Genomic DNA, 25023 nt, shown 5'->3' with positions numbered 1-25023 from the left:
TTTAGCACAACCCACAAGTTATTAAAATTTAGCATGACTAGAGCTCACCAAAATGTATTGTCACTATTGTCATATATTATATATCATAGAATTGTCATATATCATATACCATATACCATATATCATAGAATTGTTCATTTCTATTGTCTATATCATTTAACAATTAGCACTTTTTTTTCACTATTTACTCAAAAACTTCACAAAAACTGCACATGTCGCATCACCAAAAATTTGCATTAGCATCACGGATCCATCTATTGAGAATGTAATGTTTTGGCAAAAATGGCTCCATCCCCACATGTCGCATCACCAAAAATGCATGAGAACATAAAACTCCTTGATACGAAAAGTCTTTGCACTCGCAATCAGCCTTTGCATTGGCTAGATCGATGCGTACCATGCGATTTGGTTTGAACCAATCGTACTTGTTGGATTTCAATATTGCCGGGCGTACCTCATAGAGTTTTTCTCTCTTTTTCGACGGAGTGTTTGGCACTAACTGATGATTATGATCTTTGTGGAGACTCGTTATCCTCCAAATGCCATCTTTATACATTCGAAACTGGCAATAAGCTTTGCACTCACTTCTCTGCATCGATCTTTCCTTTTCGGGTGTCTTTTCAATTAACCCACCAATCGTCTCCTCCATTTGCTTTTTTTTTTTTTTCTGGATTTCCCTTCTTTCGAACAAACCATTCGCAAATTCGTTTTTATCTCTTTTGTATTTATGTACCTTGATTGCTTACGGATACTAAATCCAGTAATGTATCCGTACGTGTTGTAAAAATCGTAAACATGTTTTTCACTAGCAAACTCCATCCCTACACGAGGCTCGATACTTTCCTCTCCTTTTCTATCTATTACCATATCTTCTATTTCATCTACTTCCAAATCATTCAAATCATCCATTTATCTACAAAAAATATAATAGTTATAAATTAGATAAAAAAAAACACTACAATTTAAATGGAAATATTCAAGTATGTGATGCAGATTTTGAAAGACAAATAAAAAGATAAATAATCCCTCAAAAAAAAAAGGGCTATAGTGTTAAAATGAATTAGGCTCCGTTAGAATGTCTTCAATAGAATGACCAGCAAAGAAAATAGAAATAGAAGATCAAATGTGTTCGAAGGAATAAATCCTAAAAATGTTACTGATCTAAAAAGGTAATTCTAATCTCACAAGTAAGAATCATTCAAAAATGCAGGGTTCATCAGAAATGCTTATTCAAATAATCAAATGTCAAACAGTTGAAACCAAAAGATCTCTTATTTTACTGTCAAATAGTTGAATAGGCACAATTTTCAAACAGTTCAAAAGCACCATCTGGTGGTATGAAGGATATGGTTCTATCATTCTCAAATCAGGTATTCAAATCAGGCATAATCAAAAGATCCCTTATTTTACTGTCTCTGGTATCTCTCATCCTTATTAAGGAGCTTAATGTCTAGATCTTGCAAGGGTTCTGATTTACTTTTTTTTTTGTTGATTGAATCTGAGCCATCTAAACAAATATTCTGCATTCTTTTGATTAAATACATAGAAGTCCAAATTTAGTTAAAACTGGACCCGCCACACGTATTGGCACACGTATTACCACATGTTCTTTTAGTTTTGCACCTTCGGATCTGAATCAAAAATCGTGCATTCTCTGATGTGCAATTTTTTTTCGCTGGAGGCGCCTCTCTCCCAGCAAATTATTTTTCATTTACTGTCCCCCTCCCCGATGGCCCGATCCCTTCTTCCCAAAGAACACAAAAAGGAACCCTAATTGTCTCCCAGCGCTCTCTGCCATCTCTCTGTCGCTACCGGTACCCTCTCTCCGCCATTCTCCAATTAGACCAAAACGATGGTGGCACTTGCTCTGACAGGAACGAACGGAGCTCTCCTCGATTCTATCTTGTTGTCGCTGCCGGCACGGACTCCACTCGGGAGAGGACACCACTGAACGTGGAAGGGAACTTCTTCGTTGGTGAGAAGAGAAAAATCTCTGTCTTCTCTTTGAATTACAGTTTGGCATTTTATCAAACAAGTGGTGTGCCATTTTATATCTGTGAAGGAATTACTGTAGGAAGATTTTCACTATTTTAGGTCAACTTGTGTTTGTTACTCATTTCAGTTAATTTCCTCTTGCACAATTTGCGCAGTATATTTCATCTGGTAAATTAATACTACAAATGGTCATGAAGTTTGTAACTAAGCAACTGTGGGGAATTTTTTATTTGGCCATTGTCAGATTCTATAGCATATGATTTTTGTTGTACTGATATTTAGAAATTGAAAGAATGCTAAACGAACGAAATAGCAATCCATTGTAATTAGGTCTTCATACATCTCTCTGAAAATCACAAGTAAATTTAGTTGTAATTCAATCATGAGAAATTCGGATTTGGTACGAGTAATGCTTTGTTTTTTTTCCCTAGGTTTAGGGAAGGAGAACACCTACAGGCCCTGTTTCTCCTTTACACGACCATGCTACTAAAAATTCGGTATCTCCTTTACACTCTCATAGCACCCCAAAACGCTCGGTCTCACCCTTTTTACAATAGAACTCCAACAACCTCAGTTTCTTCTTTAAACCAACATACTCCTAAACGCTCAGCTTCTCCTTTGCAAAATCAAACTCCTAGAGACTCGATTTCTCCTTTACATTCTTGAGCCCCAAAAGGCTCGGTCTCTCCTTTACATAGCCAAACCTCTCAATGCTCTGTTTCTCCTTTACTTGGTCAAAGACCCAAAGGCTCAAATTCTCCTTTGCACAGTCAAACTACAACAAGCTCAGTTTCTTCATCACACACTCTAATTCCCAAAAGATTGCCTTCTTCATTACACCCTCAAACTTCTACAAACTCATGTTCTTCTTTCCACAGTACAACTCCTAACCGTTCGGTTTCTCCTTTTCTCAAAGATTCTAAGGATTCAGTATCTTCTTTGTACACTCGAACACCCAAAGGTTCAGTTTCACCTTTACATGACTTCGGTTGCTTTTTCCGAGTACATTTTTTATTTTCTCATAAAATATTTTTGTTGAAAATGACGTTCTCTTAAATCAGAAAATATTGATGTGTTTACATAGAGGATCAATATTCTTAGCATAGTTACTATTTTCACATATTCAGCAATTTTTTTAGTGCAATTGACAAACTCAGGTGAAGCTTTGAAATGATGTCCTCTTAAATCAGAAAATATTGATGTGTTTACATAGAGGATCAATATTCTTAGCATAGTTACTATTTTCACATATTCAGCAATTTTTTTAGTGCAATTGACAAACTCATGCTTCATTGGAAGTAGGATTAGATTACATTATGTACAACTTTTAATCCTTATCTACTAGGATGCATAGAGTGTTGCTCAATAATTCTCTTATAGAGCAGATGTATTTTTCGTTTTTTAGTGTTTATGATATTTAATTATGCAGAGAAAGCTGGTAGAGATGATGTGCAGCGTTTTTGTCGCTTCATGGACTGGAGTGATGAAGTATCATGGCCCACGTCCCAGCATGTGCCCTCATCATGTTTCTTATTATTCTAATGGATATAGTTTAATGTTGACCTCAAAGTTAAGAAGCAGCTTTCTACCTCCATTGAAACATGGAAACTGTCATCACTCTCCTTTCCAATCTATTTTTCTTTAAGGATATACCAGTGTTGTACCTTCCAACTTCACCTCACTTCATTGTGAGCAAAAATAGTGAGGAATGAGGGTATGTTGTTCTTCTATTTTCTGTTATTTAGACAATTGGTACGGTACAGTACAGGTACACTGATACAAATCACTTGAATAAAATTGTTAAAAGGATGACAAATTATTTCATTTATGATTACCTGCACCAGTGCATAACTGCACACTTGTCAGAAAATTTAATGTAGTTCAAGTAAAAGAAATTTCTTGTCGGTTTGATCTTTGCATTGATCATACAGGCATTATCTGCCAATCTTGGTGTATTAGCAGGTACATTAATTTCTATCAAATTCTCATATAATATTAATATGTTCAATAAATTTGGCTTCAATTTAATTCAACTGATATTTTGGTACAATGCCTCTGCCTGTTCTGACAATGCAGGGAAGCATATGGTAGCACTATGTAAGATGGAATATCCAAAATTTCTCAAATTATTTTTTTCTGGATGCTTGCTGAGGTAGCAATTATAGCCTCTGACATCCCTGAAGGTTCTCATCTATATGCTTTATTATAAATTAATGGTCACAGTTAGCAAATTGTTGATAATTAAGTTTTAAGGAAGTTTTAATTTATTATTTGACCTATAAATCGTACACAACATCAAATTTGTATAGGGCTTATATTTGCCAAAAAATTGTGTATAATAAATAATAAACAACCCAAGACAGAAATATTGTATCCAAAATAAAAAACTTTGTATATAATTTTTAATGTCACCTAATTACTAAAAGAAATTACTCTCTTGTTCAGCTTGTAAATGTGTTTTTTTTAGTTGTTGGTTGAGTTCTGTGAAATTCTGAATCTAAATTTTTTTTTCCATGTTTAATGTAGTAATTGGGACTGCATTTGCACTCGGCATATTATTCCACTGTTTCCACATACCAGTGTGGATTGGGGTACTAATCACTGGTTCAAGCACTCTTTTACTTCTTCGATTGCAGCGATATGGGGTAATTAATGTTTTACCTGATTTTTACTACTTTTTTTCTTTCTTGCTATAAAGAAATTAATTAAGTAAACAAAAAAATATGATTAGTTTAAATTATATTATAAGACTTCTTTTTTTATATATATGACTTGAGAGTTACAATACCCTAATCACTTTTAGGGCATTGAAATTAAATCTGTATCTTGTACATCATGATCAATATCTGAAACAACCACTATAAAAATCTGTCACTACATGCGAGGGTAAAAAGTGACTAACTATATATGCTAGATATTGCTCTCTTATAATAATACGTGTTCATTTTTTTTTAAACATGCATATGGTTTTAGACTTTTGTTGGCATGCATTTATCAGTTTGGGACCATATTTGATATAGAAAATTAATTAAATAACGTTTCTTTTTTTTTGGTAAAAAGAACAGTAGTTTCCTGTTTGTAATTTGTTATGTGTGTTTGTTTATACATTGAATAGAGACACAACTATTATTTTCTGTTCATATTACAAGAAAAATAGCAGAATTTATATCAGTTCCATACCTGGTACCAGTTGCCAGATTTTGTTTTGTTATCTTTTAGTTTTAAAAAAGATAAAAAATAAAATATAAATTACTATTCACATGATGAAATTGTGATTTCCAAGCTCCATCTTTATGGAAAATCTAGGGCCTATAATTGCCATATTTATACTTACCCTTCCACAAAAATACAAGTAATTTTTTAACAACATGCTTTGTTTTTAACAATATTTTAAAATTTCTTTTATTTAGATTTTCATGTAGGAATTGTGAAGATATTGCAATGTCCTTTCTTGTTGCAAATGTCACCGGTTCCCCTTCCATCTTAGTTCAAGGAGGTTCTCATTTTCTTATTTTCTCCTCTCTATTTCTTGTTTTGATTCTTTTACTCTTTTTTATAATAATATGTTGCATATATTGTAAGTTGAAATACTTTGTCCTTGTACATTTTGCATCCAGGTTGTCTAGCAACATACAAGTTATTTTTGTTGTTTATTCTTGTTATTATTGTCTAGCAACATATAACTTCAAATTTAATATATATTTCTCATTTATGTTGTAAATAATTATAAAAAAATAATTGTGTCTGCATTGACATGCAAAGATAACTTGTAATACGTCCCCGTTGTAATATTAATCAACTTGAAGTTTCTTGATTAAAACAGTTTGTTTACTATGTGCAAACTCAACATGCCGTAAGGTGCTACCAAATGTGGTGTTAGCGTATTGAAATTACTTCAGTAGTTTTTAGGTTGTTTGTTTTGTTTTAATTTTGTATGTTTATGGTTTTTATTAGAGAATGCTATGTTTTTTTATTCCTATATTTAATTCAGAAATAATATCTTTGGTTTACATTCAGCGATATTTATTTTCTCTATTTTTTATGAAAAAAAAAGTTTAGTAAATTAGGTTTTCTACTACATAATTTGTTCCCGTTGCTGTGCACGGGCACGATTAGGATATGGGGGACGATGAGGAGGATGAGGATATGGGGGACGATGAGGAGGATGAGGATACGGGGGACGAGGATGAGGATATGGGGGACGATGAGGAGGATTTGGGAGAGGATGCACTCCGAGATGTGAGTCCGCAGAGGCGCGTGCAGCCGCACAGGCATGGCAAGGGCGTAGCGGCTCCTAGGTTGTCTCTATCCGGAAGGAGACGAAGATGATGATTGTAGAGTTTTTGTTTATTGTGATATATTTCTGACTGTAGTATTTTGACTATGGGACTGCTGTATTATGTTGACATTACGTTTTTTTATTTTATGTTCATGTTGGTATTATGTTGTTTGCACTTTACATTTCATTATTATAACACAGTTCAACAATACAATTAAAGTTCAACAATATAATTAAAAGCAGCACATGTATACTTCAAGTAATTACATTCAAACTAAGAAATTATATTCAAGTAATTACAATTTCTTCACTATTTGCGACCCACACTCCCAGCAGACCGCCTGTGACAGGGGCGGTTTGCTAGGGTCCTGACCGCCTGGGCCACGGGCGGTCCACTAGGGATGCCTATTTATTCGTTTTTTCTCTCTCTCTCTTCTCACTCCAACATCAGTCTACCTTCCACCTCAAAGGCAGAAAGAAGGGAGAAAGCGCTCAAGGCGATTTCGGGCGATTTTCTGGGCGACTACAGCTACAGGTAATTTAAATAATTTTTTAAATATTTTTTGTAATTATTTTTTAAATATTTCTTTTAATTATTTTTAAAATATTTATTTCAATTATTTTTTATATATTTTCTAATTATTTTCTAATTAGCCGTTGATTACTGTACAGTTAGTATTTAATTACGCACATAATTAGCCTTCCTAATCAATTGCTGTCACTTGAAACCCTAGTTATAATGGCACCCAAAGTTGGAAAAAATAGAGGAAGAACTGAAACCGAACGCGAAGCAAAAAGAGTACTCATTAATAATTTTTGGACGGCTGAAGCCTACGCGATGAGGAATTTGGAAAGATTGTTTTCACCCAAAAATAATGAAGAATTTCTGAGCACTCTTGATCCATCAATTAGAAAAATGCTGATGGAAGGCTGGGTGGACAGGGTCCCTCCACCTGGATGGGGACAGTGCTGCTTATGTGAGCTGAACGGAGATATGGTGGATATGTTCTTCTGTTATAAATGTGGCAAAGCTGTTCATCCCAATTGCATGGACCCGCATGCAGATCTGCTGAACGACGCTCGTCTCACTACGTGGGAGTGTCCTGCGTGCGTCCGTCGGGCTGAGGAAAAAAAGGGAGCAAGCTCCTCGTCTCGTAAGGCTTAGACCCCAATTGTATGTTGTTGTAGTATTTTATGTTTTAACTGTAACGGTTTGTATAATTGATATTTGAACTGGTTGTTGCTGTATGAATTTTATGTTACCTTATTCTATGGACTCGACGGTACTGTATTATTTAGTAATGTATTTGAATTTTAAATTCCTGGATTTATTATGAATTTTAATCCGTTTTTCTTCACAAAATTATTCAAATCAAAATACTAACATTTCTCTAAAAAAAAAAAAAAAAAAAAAAAAAACACACACACATGAGGCGCTCTGCTGTGTGGCGCCTCACTTGTGCTTTGGGCCGCCCCAGGGGGTGGCGCCTCACAGGCTTTTTTGGGCCGCCCGAAGCCCAGGCGGTCAGGGCATTTTTAAAAAAAAATTGGGAGCAGGGACATTTTTAAAATTTTGATTTGTTTTAGGGATATTAATAAAAATCGCCGTTATTATTGGTTTGCTGTTGACAACCATTAGATTTATAATTCTAATTTGAAGTTGCGTAAGGAGACAGAAGGACGCGCTGCACACTGTCACTCTGGAGATTAACGTACCAGTACCACCTAAGAACAAAAACTTTTAATAATGTCAATGTATTTTGCTATTGTTGTAAATTAAAGTACCAGCATATTGCATATATATATATATATATATAAGCCATAAAATAACAAAACCAAAATTAATGTATGCTTGAAATCAAAATTATTCACCATTCAACCACGTACCTGATGTTAGGGTGAACAGCTGTCATGTTCTGAATTTTCAGAAAAGATTCCAGGACCAGAATGCAGAATTTTCGTTTAAATTTGAATCCGATTCCATATTTTTTGAAAATCCTGCATCCACCATGATAAACTTGTTAATTTATGATTCTCGTGACAATAAAATGGAAGTTCCATTTGGTAATTTAATATTTATCTATTTTTTGTTAAAAAAAACACGAATCTAAACTTCTCTATTTAATTTAACGTTCTCCGATCACAAGCGCTTACATGATAGCCATAAAAAATACAAAAAATTAAATATTATATTTATGGGGGAGAACCTAGCTATCCCCCGTAACAATCCCCCATTTCATCCTCCAGTCATTAACTACTTCAATAACTACTAACTACTTAGGGGACCACTTACTATTTGGGGACCACATAATATTTGAAAGATTTTACAACTTGCGCGCGCACGTATTCATCTATAATATATCAAGTATTCATCTATAACACATCAAGTATTCATACCTAATATATCAAGTATTAAAAAAAAATAGACACGTTTTTAGAGGTGAAGTTTTTTTTCTTCGTTCAATATAATCAATATTTCTAACGATCGGTGAGGAATTTTACAAATCTAAAACCACGAATGTGTTTGACATAATTTAATCTTTAAAATGAGATCCATGATGATATACTTTTGAATTGTCCGTTGTACAAGTATTCATCCTTATCAAGAAAGTATTCATCCTCGTCGTGCAAGTGCAAATATAAAAAATGGACACATCACTCATCCATCTTTTACACGTTTTTAGAGTTGGTTTTTTTTCTCCGTTCAATCTAACCAATATTTATGACGATTTGTGAGAAATTTTGCAAATCTAAAACCACGAACGTTTTCTACACAATTTTATCTTTCAAATGAGATCCATGATGACATACTTTCGAGTTGTTCGTTGCACAAGTATTAATATCTTGTCACGCAAGTATTCATATCTAAGATATTAAGTATTCATTTACACACATTGAAGTATTCATATCTAAGACATTAAGTATTCATTCATATATCTCTATTTTTTTCAAAATGTATTTTTATGTCATTTATTTAATACGCAGTGGCCTAATTCACCATTAATAAAGTTTTGTTCTTTGCAAAACTCGCTACTTCATGAGGAAGGGGAACATAAACATGAAAGGAATTAATTGCATATACATATACAAAATTATTTTGATACGATCGACAGTGACAGATCTGACCTGTAGAGACGTGCTCAAGTATTCATTCATACACATTGAAGTATTCATTCCTAGTAGAGGTGTTCTTGATTGGGATGGAGTGACGGATGATCTCTGGCAGAACGTTCGCTGGAGCGGGAGCAGTATGCATAGAGGGAAAAAACCAAGGCGAAAGTGTAAGAGGGAGGGAGCTTATTGTATTTACCATTTCGAGGTGGGAGAGGGTGGGAGGTGGGAGAGGGAGGGGAGCTTATCGATGGAAAAACGGAGGCGGAGGAGGAGGTGTGATGCGGAGGTGGGAGAGGGAGATGGGAGGCGGAGGTGGGAGAGAGAGGTGGAAGAGGGAGGCAAAGGCGGAGGTGGGAGAAGAACATGCAGGTGAAAGAGGAAAAATGGAGGTGAAAGAGAAAGAGAGAAAGAGGAAAGAAATAAAGGTTGTTAGAAATAGTAGTTATAATTATAGTTGTTGGATTTAATAAATGGTACGCCCATTATGGAAAACTCAAAACCCGACCCATTATGAATAGGTGCCAACCCATTAAGAAAAGGTGCATTGGTTTTATATAAACCATGCATATCATTTTCTCTCAGACTCTCATCTGATAATAAATTCGAAATTAGAGACTGTCAAGAAAGAGAGAAAAGCACTCTGTTAAGGTGAAGGTCTTAGGTTGTGGAAAACGCAGGGCTTCCGGCTTCGGCTTGTGATTCCTTGCAGAACCAGTGATACTGCTCCGATTGCAAGATCCGCTTCCGCACGAAGATTAACGGAGTTATTTGTAAGTTCTCTTTATTAATTAACATTGGTATCAGAGCTTTTATAGCATGCATTCTGGTTTTAATAAATAACACGAATTGTTCCGGAAATTAATTTCATGTTTCAGAAAAAACAAATAATTTTAAATTATAATTTTTTTAAAATTTTTTTTTTCTGTATCATGATTAAATTTCGGATTTAATTTACAATTTTTTTTGTAAATTTGATAGATATAAATACGGTGTTTATTTTTATAAAACGTATTTAATTGAGATTCATTATTTTGGAGATTTTTTAAATGTATCTTTTGGAGATGCATTGCAAAACAGTGATGTTGTATAGTGGAAATGGGAGATGCAAAGCAAAACAATGCATTTTTAGTTTATTATGGATCTAATACAACTGGTTGGATAATTTTTTGGTCCAAATGAATCACAACCGTCCAAAGAACTATTTTTTCTCAAGAATTCTCGGAACTTGCCGAATTTCTATTTTTTTGGATTTGATGGTTCATGATCAGTGTGTACAATTTTTATACTTCTGGATTGTACAGAATCTATTTCTAGTTCAAACGGCGGCAATGGATAGGTCCATTACTGTAGGAAATGGAGAGATCAAAGCACTGGTTCAAGGCTAAATGAACTTGGTCCACTTCTTGCTTGTGAACCGCGAAAAAATATTGAACCCGGGGCATGTTGTATAGGAGACTAAGGACCTTACCACCACACCACAATGAATTTCTTGTCACTATCTTGATTCTTTTTGTTAAATATACTTCAAAACAGCATACTTTCCATTATGGATTTTCAATCCAAATGATTCTAGTCCGAATTTTTTTTTAAAATCATAGAATTAGTTATATAAATAATTTTTTTTTCTGTATCAAATTATATTGTTTTATACAATTAGTTCGAATATATATATATATATATATATTTTATATGGATTTATGCATCTATTTTTTATATGAATTTATGCATCTATTTTTTTTTTTATGAAATTATGCATTATTCTGTATCAATTTTTTTTTATAATTTTAGTTTATATATTATTTGTATAATTTTAGTGGGAGTTTTGCACAGTGAATAATTAATGGTAATAAAATTTATAGAATTAAAGGATGATTGTGAAACTTAGTGATCTTTCGATTTTAATCTATAAGTATTATTATTATTAAATTATTTCACAGTTGTTGTAAAACTAGAAGTGTTATGCTAGGTATTAAATAATTTATATTAAGCTATCAAAACTGTGATATGTCCTAACTTAGTTTAATTGTAAATTATTAGTGAAATGACATCTGCATCTAGGAAAATTGTGGCAGAACTCAATAAGGGTGAAAAACTGAATGGCGATAATTATGAGATTTGGGCCATGAAAATTCAGTATGTCCTGGAAGAACAAGAGGTTCTTTCGGTCCTGGATCATATTTTAACCGAACCAGAAAAATGTACAACTGAAAAGCACATGCTGATAGTGCTGCATATGAGTCCTGGAAAAAGAAGAACTCCATTGCTCGTATTACATTACCGAGCAGTATGGATAATGATGTGATGCGTGAGTTTAGGCAATATGAGATTGCAAAAGAGATGTGGCTTGCTTTGAAGCAGAAGTTTGGTGGAACTTCTGTTACAAAACTGAGACAACTCACCATCAAGTTTGACACTTACAAGAAGCATCCTAATGTCTTGCTAATTATATTTAAAATATTTTTGCAAAAGTTTTATAAATCTATTAGCTGTTGCCAGTTGTGTTTTACACAGTATTATAAAAAATGGTTTTGATGGACAGAGTCCGCTATTTGACATTTTTATATTTATATTACATGGATTTATAATTAAAGAGAAAGAATCACATCACAATTTTTTAAGAATTTTAGAATTGGTAAGTGATTGGTTATTTTACTTGCACATTGTTAATATAAACAAACTAGCTGTTAGCACTCAATGTATTATTTTATATATCTTTTGTGTTTGTTTATGTTTCACAGTTAGAGCATCTCCATCAGAAAAATTAAGAAGAAATTAAAAATAGTTGTTAAGTACTAAATAAAAATTAAGTTTATTTTATTTTATAAACCTTTACACTCTTGCAATTAACTTTAAGTTTCTTTTAGTAACCACGTCAGTAATCATTACTATGGAAGAGAGACCGAGGGCCAATAAAAATATTTACAAAACAATTTTATTTTTTTAACTTTATAAATTAAAAAATTACGTTACATTTCAAAAATTAAATTTCAATCTACCACACGTGCTTTTAGAAATCAGAAAGAAATCTCAATGCAGATGTTTTCAAGAGAATTAAAAAAGTGTGCATCTGACAAGCTGACAAGTTGCAAAAATACTTATTTCTGAAGAGCATAATCATTTCTCTTGTATATCCATGGTTAAAATATAGTGCAACTTGGTGAGTTTAGGCAATATGAGATTGCAAAAGAGATGTGGCTTGCTTTGAAGCAGAAGTTTGGTGGAACTTCTGTTACAAAACTGAGACAACTCACCATCAAGTTTGACACTTATAAGAAACATCCTAATCACTGCTTGAAGTTTGGTGGAACTTCTGTTACAAAAATGAGACAACTCACCATCAAGTTTGACACTTACAAGCAACATCTCAGGGAAATGTCAAATATGATTAGTGAGTTGAAGAACGCTGACCATGTTTTGACTGATGAGCAACAACTTCAAGCAGTGATTCGTTCACTTCCTCGTACTTGGGAACACATGAAGGTGAATCTGACCCACAATGAGAGTATTAAAACTCTCAACGATGCAGCAAGGCATCTGGAACTTGAGGAAGATCGTATTGAGGCATCCAAGCCTCAAGAAACTGAATCTGCTGTGCATTTGGCTGGTTCAAGCTCTCATGGAGGGCAAGGCCAGAAGCGTAAGTCAAATTATGGTCAGAAGGGCAAACAAGAGAAAAAGCATAAGGGGCAAGATCGTGGCAAGGGAAAGGCTTCTCAGAATTTTAAGAAGCATAATAAGGCCAAGATCAAGTGTTTCAATTGTGGCAAGAAGGGTCACTATGCTCGTGAATGCAAAGAGCCCCGCAAGGTACAAATTATAGAAAAAACTTTCATATTTTTCATATGTTTCTAGTTCTGTTTTTATTGCTGATTCTCATCCTTTGTGGACTGTAGACTCAGGGGCAACAGACCATGTAGCCAAAGACCGTGATTTGTTTGTGGATTTTCGTCGAATTCCGCAAGGTTCAAAATGGCTTTATGTAGGAAACAACTCTCGTGTACCAGTCAAGGGTATAGGCACATGCAAGTTGGATATGCGTGATGGTCGAACCCTCCTCTTACATGATGTTCTCTTTGCACCTGACATTCGACGAAATCTTGTATCTGTAGTAGTTCTTCTTAGATTTGGATTTACTTTGAACATGTGTGGTACTAGTATTAAGTTGTATCTGGATGATGTGTGTTATGGTTATGGATATGTATCGAATAGTTTTATTATTCTGGATGTTATTAATTTGATGACTTCTTCTAATACCCATTTTTCTTTAATTACATCATATGCTGATGAAAATGTTGATGTGAATGTATGGCATATGAGATTAGGCCATATTGGACAGCAACGAATGAATAGATTAGCCAAGGAAGGCATGTTAGGCCAAATTGAAAGGGTTAGTCTACCAACATGTGAAAATTGTTTAAAAGAAAAAATGGCAAGAAAATCGTTTGGAACAGGAACCAGATCTGAATTTCCATTGCAATTAATTCATTCTGACATTTGTGGACCAATGAATGTGAGGGCACGACATGGAGGTAGATACTTTATCACCTTCATTGATGATTATACGTGATATGGTCACATCTATTTGATATCTCATAAATCTGAAGTTCTTGCTTGTTTCACGAAATTTATAACTTTATGTGAAAATCAATTAGACAGAAAGGTTAAGGCCTTAAGAACGGATCGCGGTCGCGAATATTTGTCTGATGAGTTCAAACAAATGTGCGAAGAAAAAGGAATACTAAGTCAACTAACCATGCCATATACTCCACAGCAAAATGGAGTGGCTGAAAGGAGAAATCGGACTCTTTTGGAAATGGTTACGTCAATGATGGCTCAAGCAAATCTGCCAATTAATTTTTGGGGTGATGCATTATTGACTGCTGCCTATATTCTAAATCGTGTACCTTCTAAATATGTTTCTTCAACTCCTTATGAACTTTGGACTAATAGAAAACCAGATCTTAGTAATCTGAGACCTTGGGGATGCGCTGCTTTTGTTCATAATTCGTCTCATCAACATGGTAAATTGGGTCCACGAGGTAAAAATAGTATATTTATACGATACTCCGAACATTCCAAAGGTTATGTGTTTATTTGTGAATAATCTAGTGGGAGTGTAACCTAATTTGAGTCCCGAGATGTCATTTTCTTAGAAAATGAATTTGCAAGAAATGGTGAGATAGGTCAGGAATTTTCTCTATATGAAAGAGAGGAGCAAGATGATTTGATTGTTGCAAATCGTTTGGTGCATATTCCTGAACCTCCAACAATATCTCATCCAAGTGGGAGCAAGTCAGTAGATGATGCTGAGCCAAGTTCAGCACAATCACAAATTAGGCATAGCAATCGTGCTAGAGTTCCTAAACGTCATTTTCCAATCGAAAATGAATCTTACATGATTGTCATGCAAGATGAAGAAGAGCCAAGAAATATTCGAGAGGCTCTCACTTGTCCTGCTAAAGAGAAATGGATGAAAGCAATGGAAGAAGAAATGGAGTCAATGAGATCAAATAATGTTTGAGAATTAGTTGATCTCCCTGAAGGACGCAAGGCAATTGGGAACAAATGGGTTCTCAAGGTTAAACGTCTAGCTGACGGCTCAATTGAGAGGTATAAGGCACGTCTTGTTGCTAAGGGGTATACACAGCAAGAAGGGATAGACTACGAAGAGACTTTCTCTCCTGTTGTAAGATTTACTTCCATACGGTTGATACTAGCTATCGTTGCCAGTTTAGATTTGGAATTACATCAAATGGATGTTAAAACTGTGTTTCTAAATGGCAATTTGGAAGAAGAGATATATATGGAACAACCTGTCGGTTTTGTTGCCGAAGGACAAGAGCACAAAGTGTGCAAATTGTTGAGATCCATTTATGGTCTCAAGCAATCTTCCAAACAATGGTACATTTGGTTTCATCAAGCAATCGTATCATTTGATGTTGAAATGATTGTTGAAGACCATTGTGTGTATGTCAAAAGGTCCAAAGACAAATTTGTGATTCTATCGCTTTATGTGGATGACATACTGTTGGCTAGTAACAATAAAGAGTATGTACAAATCATTAAAGAATGGTTATCCTCCAATTTTGATATGAAGGATATGGGTGAATCAACATACATTATTGGAGTGAAGATTGAAAGAGATCGTTCCAAGAAGATGTTAGCTCTATCAAAAGAGCATTACATCAAGAAAGTACTTGAAAAATTTCATATGCAAGACTGTAAACCCATTGATACTCCTATAGCGAAAGGCGAAGGTCTTAGTTTAAGAATGTGTCCAAAGACTCCAGATGAAAAAGCACAAATGGAAAAAGTTCCTTACTCAAGTGCTGTTGGTAGCCTCATGTATGCTATGATGTGTACTAGGCCGGATATCAGTTTCGCTGTTGGGATTGTGAGTAGATATCAAGCCAATCCAGGACAGTCCCATTGGAAAATAGTAAAAAGAATACTTAGATATCTGAAAGGTACTGCAGATTATTCATTGTGTTTTCAAGGAGAAAATCTGCAACTCATGGGTTATGCAGATGCTGATTGGGGAGGAGATTTAGATGAAAGAAAATCTACCTCAGGCTATGTTTTCTTACTTAATAATGGAGCTATTTCTTGGAGTAGTAAGAAACAGAGTTGCATATCCTTATCCACAATGGAAGCTGAATTTGTAGCATTTTCAGCAACAGTACAAGAAACAGTTTGGCTTAAAAGATTTTTGAATCACTTGGGATTCAGTGAGAATGAAACTAACTCAGTGTTGGTATACAGCGATAGCCAAACAGCAATCGCTTATACAAAAGATCCCAAGTATCACTCAAAGACCAAACACATTGATACTAAGTATAACTTCGTTAGAGACATGGTGGCGAGAAAGCAAGTTTGCATGCAGTACATATCTACACACAAAATGGTGGCAGATCCTTTTACAAAGGCAATACCTAGAGATGTGTTTATTGGCCATGTGAAATCTCTAGGGTTACGTAGATTGTAGTTATATTTTTGATTGAACAGTATATATTATGTATATTTGTATTTGTGGGATAAATGCAATGAATTTATTTACTTATACATTTATGTTATTATACATTTATGTTATAATTGTTACAAATTATTTAATACCAATATAATTAGCATAACACATGAGATATAAAATGAAAGGTATGTCAGACAGTTGATTGGCCTTCTCACACAGGCAATCGCTTCTATGTCTTAGTAGAACATAGAAATGAGATTGATTTTAAGCTAGATATGATACAAAATGTGAGAGCAAGTGCTTAAAAAATATATATATCGCCTTGATATAGAATCAAGATGAGGTCATATGAATATACTATTATGACCGAAGGTGAAATACCCACTATTCACCTTAACTGTCTTATGCCAAGTAGGAGTCATGTTATTAGATTTATATGATAAGTAAAGTTGTGGACTCAAGTTAGATATTATGTATATCTGAACTATCACTTGTACGGTATTGGATTTTAAATTAGACATACGCTCCATAAGAAATGGAGAATAATACCGTAACATATGTTTCATACCATATGTGCAATTGACCAACAGAGTAACAGAAGATATGATATCTTCTTCTTTGTTGTGTGAGACCCGCGAGATCAAAAGGATCTCATAGTACTCTTTGATTTTTTACTAAATACTTGAAGTTTCTTTTCAATTAGTTATTTTGGAATGTTGTTGATGATCATGTATGATGCGATCTAATGGAACATATTTGGATATCAATTGATTTGGAATGAAGAGATTCTAGATAAAAGAAAAAGATCATTTGAGTATTATATTAAGTTATATTCACTGGTGCACCAATTATGTTTATGTAACATAATTGTGAATATATAAGTATGGTTGTATCAATAAATAAAAGAGATCATGTGATACTTAAAAATATAACTTGATGATCTGGGGTACTGCATATTTACTCTACTTAGATGTTGTTATACATACCTAACAGTTGGATAACAACATAGACTCTCAAATTAAGATATGCTGGTCACGGCCTATTTCCTTGTATGAATTTTAACAGAGATTAGAGATTACGTTCTCTTAGTTTATAGCGGGTATCCCATTTTGTGCAAGTGGGAGATGTTGGATTTAATAAAGGGTACACCCATTATGGGAAACTCAAAACCCGGCCCGTTATGAATAGGTGCCAACCCATTAAGAAAAGGTGCATTGGTTTTATATAAACCATGCATATCATTTTCTCTCAGACTCTCATCTGATAATAAATCCGAAATTAGAGACTGTCAAGAAAGAGAGAAAAACACTCTGTTAAGGTGAAGGTCTTAGGTCGTGGAAAACGCAAGGCTTCCGGCTTCGGCTTGTGATTCCTTGCAGAACCAGTGATACTGCTCCGATTGCAAGATCCGCTTCCGCACGAAGATTAACGGAGTTATTTGTAAGTTATATTTATTAATTAACAATAGTTAAAATAGAAAGTTAGGTGGGGGATGAAATGGGGGATGGATAGTTGGGGAAAATTATAATTACCCTATATTTATATATAGATTGTAGGAGTGACCGGTGTTGTAAAAAACAACTGTGTAGGCCGATTAATCGGTTAATTAGTCATTGGCGGCGATCAAATTGCTGATGATTCACGAAAGAGATCGGTTTCAACAATTTGAAATCGTCATTTGAAACTGATTCAATAAATTTTAGAGTTAAAATGAACATGCCCTTTTAATGAACCTCGCACATGCTAGTCTCACTCAGATTATAGAGCTCTAAACGTACTCAACTAAGAAAATACTTGTAAAAGCGCATTAAGATTTCAGAAAGTAAAACTACGACATATTAAAAAACAAACATATTGTTTCTACTTTTGTAAATTTGGATTAGACAGAAAAGATTCTCCAGTTTTATAAATTAGGGATACAAAATCTGAAAAATATTTACTGTCACAACCCTGTCAGATCTCTTGAATACTTTTTGTAATTTTGAAAAAATAAAATAAAATAGAAAACAAATTGAGATGAAAGTAAGATACGAAGAAGAAGAAGAAACAAGCAACTTTGTGGTTGGATTACAATAGTTATTTTCTGTAATTTTTTAAGCATGATATGCTGGACTACTCTAATAAAAAGTACATTGGACCCAAATCCACTTCTAATTAGCAAATTTTCTCAGCCCAGCCCACGAGAGAACTAACTGCCTGGCCCATCTCTCTCCTTATATTCCTCCTCTTCTTTCTTCGTCAGCCATAACATAAGCCAATTCCAAGGAAACGAGCATTGATTAACCAGTTTTGAATAGTCTCTTTTTAATCTCAATGCCTATTACTGCCAATATTCAACTGTTTGAGATGATTAGAGAAAAGGAAACAAAGATAAATCATCAAATTAAGATGGTACAGGTACTAGATAGTAGGAAAAAAAAAAGATCCAATGTAAAGCTCCCATTTTGCTACTCGAATTAAATTTATTGGTTCCGAGGGAAAACAACAAAGAAATATCCCAACAAACACTCCTTTTTTCTTTGTCCGTCTATATATTATACTCTATAAATTAAATTTTACAAAAATATTTTTCAAGGGGAGAGGAGAATGAATTTGAAGACAGCTTATCCAACACTTTTCTTTTCTTCTTCACTAGAACTTGCCTTAACTTGTTCCATTGCCTCTTCACATTCCTTTACAAGTCGTTCAACGCCTGGATCATAAGTTGCAGCAACTCGCAGGTGCACGATAGCCTCCGAGGCTTTCCCTTCTTCAAACAAGTAACTGAGGTTTTGCAAATGTAATCACTAATGTAAATGCAGTGTAGCTTAATATGTAAGAGATAAATTTGCAGTGATCTTATTTCAGCAATAAACTCCCAAAACATGCACCACAAACAGAAGGATTATCTTGAGAATAAGATTTGATATCAGTTTAAAAATACCTTCCCAACAAGAGCAATGCCTGGTAATAACAAGCTTTCTCCAAGAATTTCACAGGCACACTCAAATTCGGTACTCTTTTCAGGTGATTAATTGCTGCTGCTTTATTGCCCTGTTAACAGACAACCACTTGAGAAATAAAGCCCAGTAAAATTATATAAATGATAAGAGACTATTTACACAACTGATAAAACAAGGAGTACATAATAATGTAGCAAAACATTAATATGCCTAATCTCAATTCAATGTCAGTCAATATAAACACTCATACATGAGACAAAGTAGATAGCAGAACAAGACCACCTCAAGTAAGCTATCAGTAAGATCATATGCTGCATGGATACTTCATAGCATTTTTATACTACTATTATAACATGCATTCAAAAAGTAGGCATAGTGTTTTCAAACAAGGATATTGTTGTCAAAATAAAATAAAAAACCAGGATAGACAAAAAGAAAGTTCCACCAGGTGGTGTGCAGAATATTTTATTATTTTTTATCTTATCAATTTGATCAAGATTCGCCTGGACACGGGATTGGACACGCTGCAACAGCCAGAAAGAATCCAAGGAGCAGGTTCTATCACAAGTCTAGACAAGTGCCAATGTTAGGGAACCAATGGGGCAAAGAAATTTGAGGCACTGTCATGGGACAACTTGAAATCTAAACTTTATTTGTGATGCTGTCAAATTTGAGGCACTGTCAAGTGATCCCTAACCCCCATAGAGATGAATCAATCATATACAAGTGTAAGAAATGTTCCAATACCAGGGATTTATAAGAAAGACCAGCAATATAGAGAGCAAGCACATGAAATGGATCATCCTCCTGAATCTATCAACAAGCAAGATTAAGATATACTCACAAGTCAGAAATCAGAACAAAAGGCAAATCGTAAATATTTCTTTCTTGAAGTTTGCAATAATATACCTTAGAAAGTGCACGCTCCGCATATTCAATTGCCTCCTGAAATTGCAGTTTGGTAAACATAATCTGACTCATAGCAACCAAGGCTTTCACTGAATCTGGATCTTTCTCTAATGTTACTCTGCAAGTGCAATCAATGTTATCTCTCTACAAAAAAGAAACATATGTGTTGAAATGCTAGAGCTGATTGACCCTAGAACACGGTTTACTTCCCTTTATTAAGCTAAGCTTCTGTAGGGGTAAAGCTAATGCCACCCCACCCGAATACATAAACAGACAACAACATGAAAAATAAATAAGCAAAAGTTTAGGCACATGGATACGTATATTAAACATTGCCTAAATAACCCCCCTGTCCCGTCTTCCGGTCAACGGTACCATAATAATCAACATGACAAAATAAAAATAAATAATGACAGCCACATCAACAATTTAGGAAAAACAAGACAAAAGGCAGGAGGAAAGAAAAAACCTACTCAAGGAACCGAAGAGAACTGTCAATCTTTCCTACAGTCATTTCATCAAGGGAAATCTATATGATAGATGTTCAGAGAAGCTTTTAGGAAACATTAGAACAAATTTATTTGGAAAATGTAAAATTGACTATGTTTCTGTCCATACATCAAGAAGCTGGTCATGGGAAAGAGACTCCATTACTTCTCGATCCATGGCTATCAAGCTATGAGCTGCATTCTCTGAAGAGCTAGTAAACTTTGCCCTTTGAGATTTAATATTTGGTATGCCTAACTTCATTCTCACATGCTCATTTCTCAGTGCTAAGTTCTGTGGGGAGAAAAAGAAAAAGAAAAGTATAATAAGATGTAAACCTGATGATTGTAATAACACTCAAATATATTTGTGTGGCATCCAATATTTCAACACTCCAATATTCTTCGAGGTGGCAAATCTGGTCTGACTTGAACTCAAACCAGGCTAAAATATTTTGAAAGGTTCAAAGGGTTGACCCAAACCTCAGCGGACCTACAAAATGGATCTGACCAACCAAAACCATATGCAGTGCAAATCTACAATAAGCTAATGTCATGATGGGACTAAAAAAGGAATAACAACCTCAGTATTGCCTGAGAACAAAAATAACTGACACAACACTCTAAACTGAACCTGACTCAACCATATTAAAACCTGAAATCATATATAACCAGGCTCCCTTAACAAGCAAGATTGCCAAAAAATAAGTATCACAACCAGCAAATAACCGGAAAAGCCCAAACCACACAATCACAGACATTACCGTTCAAGATAATGTACCTGAAATAAAGTAAACAAGCCATTTGTGGTCCAGTAGACTAGGCTACCCTGTAAAACAAGAACAATATAAGTCATTTGCACCATGTAAAATTAACCCCCTCAGCTTTCGAATGTAACTAAGAGGAGGCCATAATTACAAAAATATACTGACCTGAGGAATTAAAAGACCCACTACAAAGAAAGGGATGGATAATATATCGAGATATCGCTTGTAATACTGAAATAGGAGAAACAATAACTTCAATAAAATCAGGATTAAAGCAAAATAATTACTAAATCAAAGGATAATACAGTCAATTCTCATAAAAAATTATCAGTATAAGAGGCTGAAATCTCCTCTCCCTCATTTTCTTGATTCTGTGTGCTTGTGTGTGTGATAGTGTGTGGGCTGGTTGGGGGGGGGTCCGGATTGGTTGTTTTATCCACGTGTAGTTTCTATAATTACCAGAGAGAGGATTTCATATAAAAATGTACTTCCTGAAAAGGGAACATAAATGATTGACATATCAATTAATGTCCAAGTAGCTGTTTGGGAACGTACCTTAAGCATTAATCCATAAATACCACGTAGTTTATCAAGTTGAACTGACTCGAAGGATAACTGAGGGAAAGAGCCAAGATTAGTCCCAGTGCTTAGTCATGCATGCAAGTACCATCAGACAGACCATTTTTCTTTTAGTTATAAATGTTACCATCTTTTTTGGTCATTCATGGGTTGGGTCACATAACATTTGGACAGACTTGTCCAAAACTGTTACTAAAAAAACGGTATTAGCATAAATTAGGCAGTATTCTTTATCTTTAATTTTGAACTTAACCTGCAAAACACGGAACTGTAAGAAAGAAAACTTGCACCGTGATAATAAAAATTTAGAATCTAAGGGAAAAAGGTTCTGCTATTCTTTTGTCCTATTTTTCACCGATTAATAGAGTATAACACATCTTCCTCCAAGGAGTCCTATCACTTGACCAATTGAGTTCAGTTTAACTAGTCAAGGTTGAAACTTGTTTGTCTAGGTTGATATGTCAGGTATATTAGGTTGACAGTTTAATTTTCAAGTAAACAGTCAATTATCACAATATTTGACTATAGAAAGAGGCCACATGATGTAACACCAGAGGCACCATTGGCAGGTCACAGTGAGCCTTGGGAATTATTATCATTACCTCTGTCATTAAGGAGAAAAACTATGCACCTGAATATTTGTATAATGTAGGCCAGCTATCATAAAAGGAAAAATACAGCCCATGGCGCCATGTGGTGTACTGGTCAAATTCTGAAACCATAGCGCTCCTCCCTGTGTATGTCAATTTACAGAAGAACATATTTCAATTTGGTATTGCATGGGTAATTGAACCAGCATGTGTTTACCAGTACATGTAGGCTTTTATTATTATTACCAATGGCTTACCGCTTACCATTGAAGTAACAGCTCTGCACACAAAGAGGATATAAGTATAATCCATAATAAAATTCAAGAGAAGACCTTTTTCTATAGGTACCGAGATCAAGAGGTGAGTTTCTATGACACAATTAACAGCAGTGGCACCTTGGTAAAGTTTAGAAGACAATAAAGTACAAGATCCTTACAGTTTCAAGACCAGAGTGATGGTTCAAGCACATCGTCCGAATGCTACTCATGCATAATAAAAAGGTAGGTAACTGTAAAGGAGTTAAAAAGGATATATTAAAATTATTTTTTTTATACACTTTGTAAAATTGATTGCTATAATTATATAAATGATTTGAGATAAATCATAAAAACAATAAGAATATAATTGTACAAATTAAAATAGAAAAAACAATGGATAACAAAAGGACATCCAACTGGTATGGTCAGTATTTAATTTTAGTTTTCGAGGGCCATACCTAGCCAGGATGATATCACATAGTAATATGCAATAGATCAACAACCAAAAAAATGTTTACAGAAAGCAACAAGTTACTACTTAGTTTGATTGGAAGTGAACAAAAATATAACCCCAGACTGAGGCCAGTTATTTCAGTATATTACCTTTTTATTTATATTAACAAAATTGAACTGACTCGTACCTGAACTGTCAAATATGAAAAATTCCAAAAAAAAGAAGGGCATCCGAGCTTTTTCCTTTTCTTTTCAAAGAATAAATATTGCTTGGTCCAGCTCCTTCCAGAAAAAGGTGGTGGGAATGGAGGAGGCACTTCTACAAGTAAAAGAAACATGAAAATAATGAAAAGGAGCTATCCACTTTGACTTGTTGTAAAAAACTTAAAAGAAAAGAGTAAGAAAAGCATGCATACACAGAGGAAAGAGTTGTGCAAGTCTAGAGACCTTGTTCATTTGCAACCAAAGAATAGGAAGTAGAGAAAACCTCATTGCCACGGTAGATGAGGAGATAATAAACCACCTATAATCAATCAATCAATCAATCATAGTTCAAAGTAAGTAAGAAGTGGGTAGAAAAGAAAAGAATTGCAAAGACTTGCTAATCGCTTGCAGTGGAAATTTGGTTACCAGGGAAAACCAGTCAATTGATGATAGCCGTCAAGAAATCCAGTAACCAATTCAACTGGATAATCCGAAATGGTGGTGGAAGTCTCCATTTGAGTTGTTTCCATGGTGGTCAGAGTATCCGGTTTAGGGTTTAGGGTTTCAGAGTTATCGGCTGAATTGGAGCTGCTGGAGAAGAAGAAATGGAGATGGCCGGGAAGAAGGGAAGTAGAACTGGGGAGATGAAGATGGGATTGAGGTTTAGAATTAGAAATGGAGGCCACGGCCACGGCCCAGGCCCCGGATAGATGGCGGCGGAGGAGTCGAATCGCGATCCCCATGGCGGTTGAGGCTCGGACGACCGTCTCCGTACGGATTTTATACTTTTGGTTGGAGAATTTACCATTTCAAGTTTTCAACCAAACGGGTCCGGGTCCGGGTCTGGGTCTAGGCAGAGCGAAGCGTATCCTTTAATGTTAGTGCGTGCGGATCTATTTTGCACGAATCTTAAATCTAATCAGACGGTTCAGATACACTAACTCAAAAAATCTCATTGGGTGATGGGTGATGGGTGATGGGTGATATAGAAAGAGAACTACGCATGCATGACATGCAGTATCTCTATGCAATTAATATTTTTGTATTAGCATATTTGGAGAACCAAGTCCAAGAGATAGCTCATGAATGTATGTATGTATGTGTATATATTCGGTGGGCCAACTGGATGCTAGTTGAAAGAATGATACTAGACTGTTGGTTTCAACAAAAGTGTTATATATATATATATATATATATATATATATAGTACGGCTAACGCGCTTCCTTTAGCATATGGGTCGAAATATTTCCGGTGGAAATTTGAAATTTCAAAATCCAAAAAGTCGATCTAAACCGTTCATCTCCTTTTCCATTTAATATCTGCTTGGAGATCAAATTTTACATTTTTCTGAAATTTTTTACTATTTATTAAGCCACTTTAAAAATCGCTGATCCAATGGTTTTACTGTTATGTTAAGCCACCGTTGGATCAGCGATTTTAGAATCCGCACGCACGCATATTAAAGAGCCCGCCTCGCCTCG

At 34.8% G+C, this 25023-nt stretch overlaps 2 protein-coding genes and 1 long non-coding RNA gene across 6 annotated transcripts; 2 read left to right on the top strand and 1 right to left on the bottom strand.

Annotated features, from left to right (window-relative positions):
• Window positions 1-1701: 1701 nt before the first annotated feature.
• On the top strand, window positions 1702-6435 carry LOC144552384 (uncharacterized). 2 transcript variants are annotated; one of them, XR_013511111.1, is made up of 7 exons: window positions 1702-1975; window positions 2427-2492; window positions 3425-3957; window positions 4072-4178; window positions 4522-4640; window positions 5406-5491; window positions 6050-6435. It is a non-coding gene; the product is annotated as an uncharacterized LOC144552384 (long non-coding RNA). The 2 variants fall into 2 exon arrangements; XR_013511110.1 differs by lacking the exon at window positions 6050-6435 and having other exon boundaries at window positions 5406-5648.
• Window positions 6436-12842: 6407 nt separating this feature from the next.
• LOC144553409 (uncharacterized) lies at window positions 12843-13626 on the top strand. Of its 2 annotated transcripts, none has more exons than XM_078301554.1 (2): window positions 12843-13195; window positions 13288-13626. In XM_078301554.1, exons 1-2 carry the CDS (start codon window positions 12863-12865, stop codon window positions 13303-13305), a joined length of 351 nt encoding a protein of 116 aa, XP_078157680.1. In that variant the 5' UTR covers window positions 12843-12862; the 3' UTR covers window positions 13306-13626. The 2 variants fall into 2 exon arrangements, with proteins under 2 accessions (XP_078157680.1, XP_078157679.1); XM_078301553.1 differs by having other exon boundaries at window positions 13282-13626.
• Window positions 13627-18777: 5151 nt separating this feature from the next.
• LOC144553335 (ALBINO3-like protein 2, chloroplastic) lies at window positions 18778-24316 on the bottom strand. Of its 2 annotated transcripts, none has more exons than XM_078301450.1 (14): window positions 23968-24316; window positions 23754-23860; window positions 23526-23653; window positions 23064-23135; window positions 22669-22770; window positions 22014-22073; window positions 21624-21689; window positions 21473-21520; window positions 20825-20986; window positions 20680-20735; window positions 20207-20324; window positions 20045-20104; window positions 19279-19388; window positions 18778-19118 (listed from the first exon to the last, which is right to left on the bottom strand). In XM_078301450.1, exons 1-14 carry the CDS (start codon window positions 24282-24284, stop codon window positions 18959-18961), a joined length of 1566 nt encoding a protein of 521 aa, XP_078157576.1. In that variant the 5' UTR covers window positions 24285-24316; the 3' UTR covers window positions 18778-18958. The 2 variants fall into 2 exon arrangements, with proteins under 2 accessions (XP_078157576.1, XP_078157575.1); XM_078301449.1 differs by having other exon boundaries at window positions 20045-20110; window positions 23968-24314.
• Window positions 24317-25023: the final 707 nt, after the last annotated feature.

The sequence above is a fragment of the Carex rostrata genome, chromosome 4 (assembly GCF_964058835.1).
Source record: "Carex rostrata chromosome 4, lpCarRost1.2, whole genome shotgun sequence".
NCBI classification, from domain to species: domain Eukaryota; kingdom Viridiplantae; phylum Streptophyta; class Magnoliopsida; order Poales; family Cyperaceae; genus Carex; species Carex rostrata.
The sequence above is the reverse complement of the archived record's forward strand: the minus strand, read 5'-3'. Positions and strand labels throughout refer to the sequence as shown.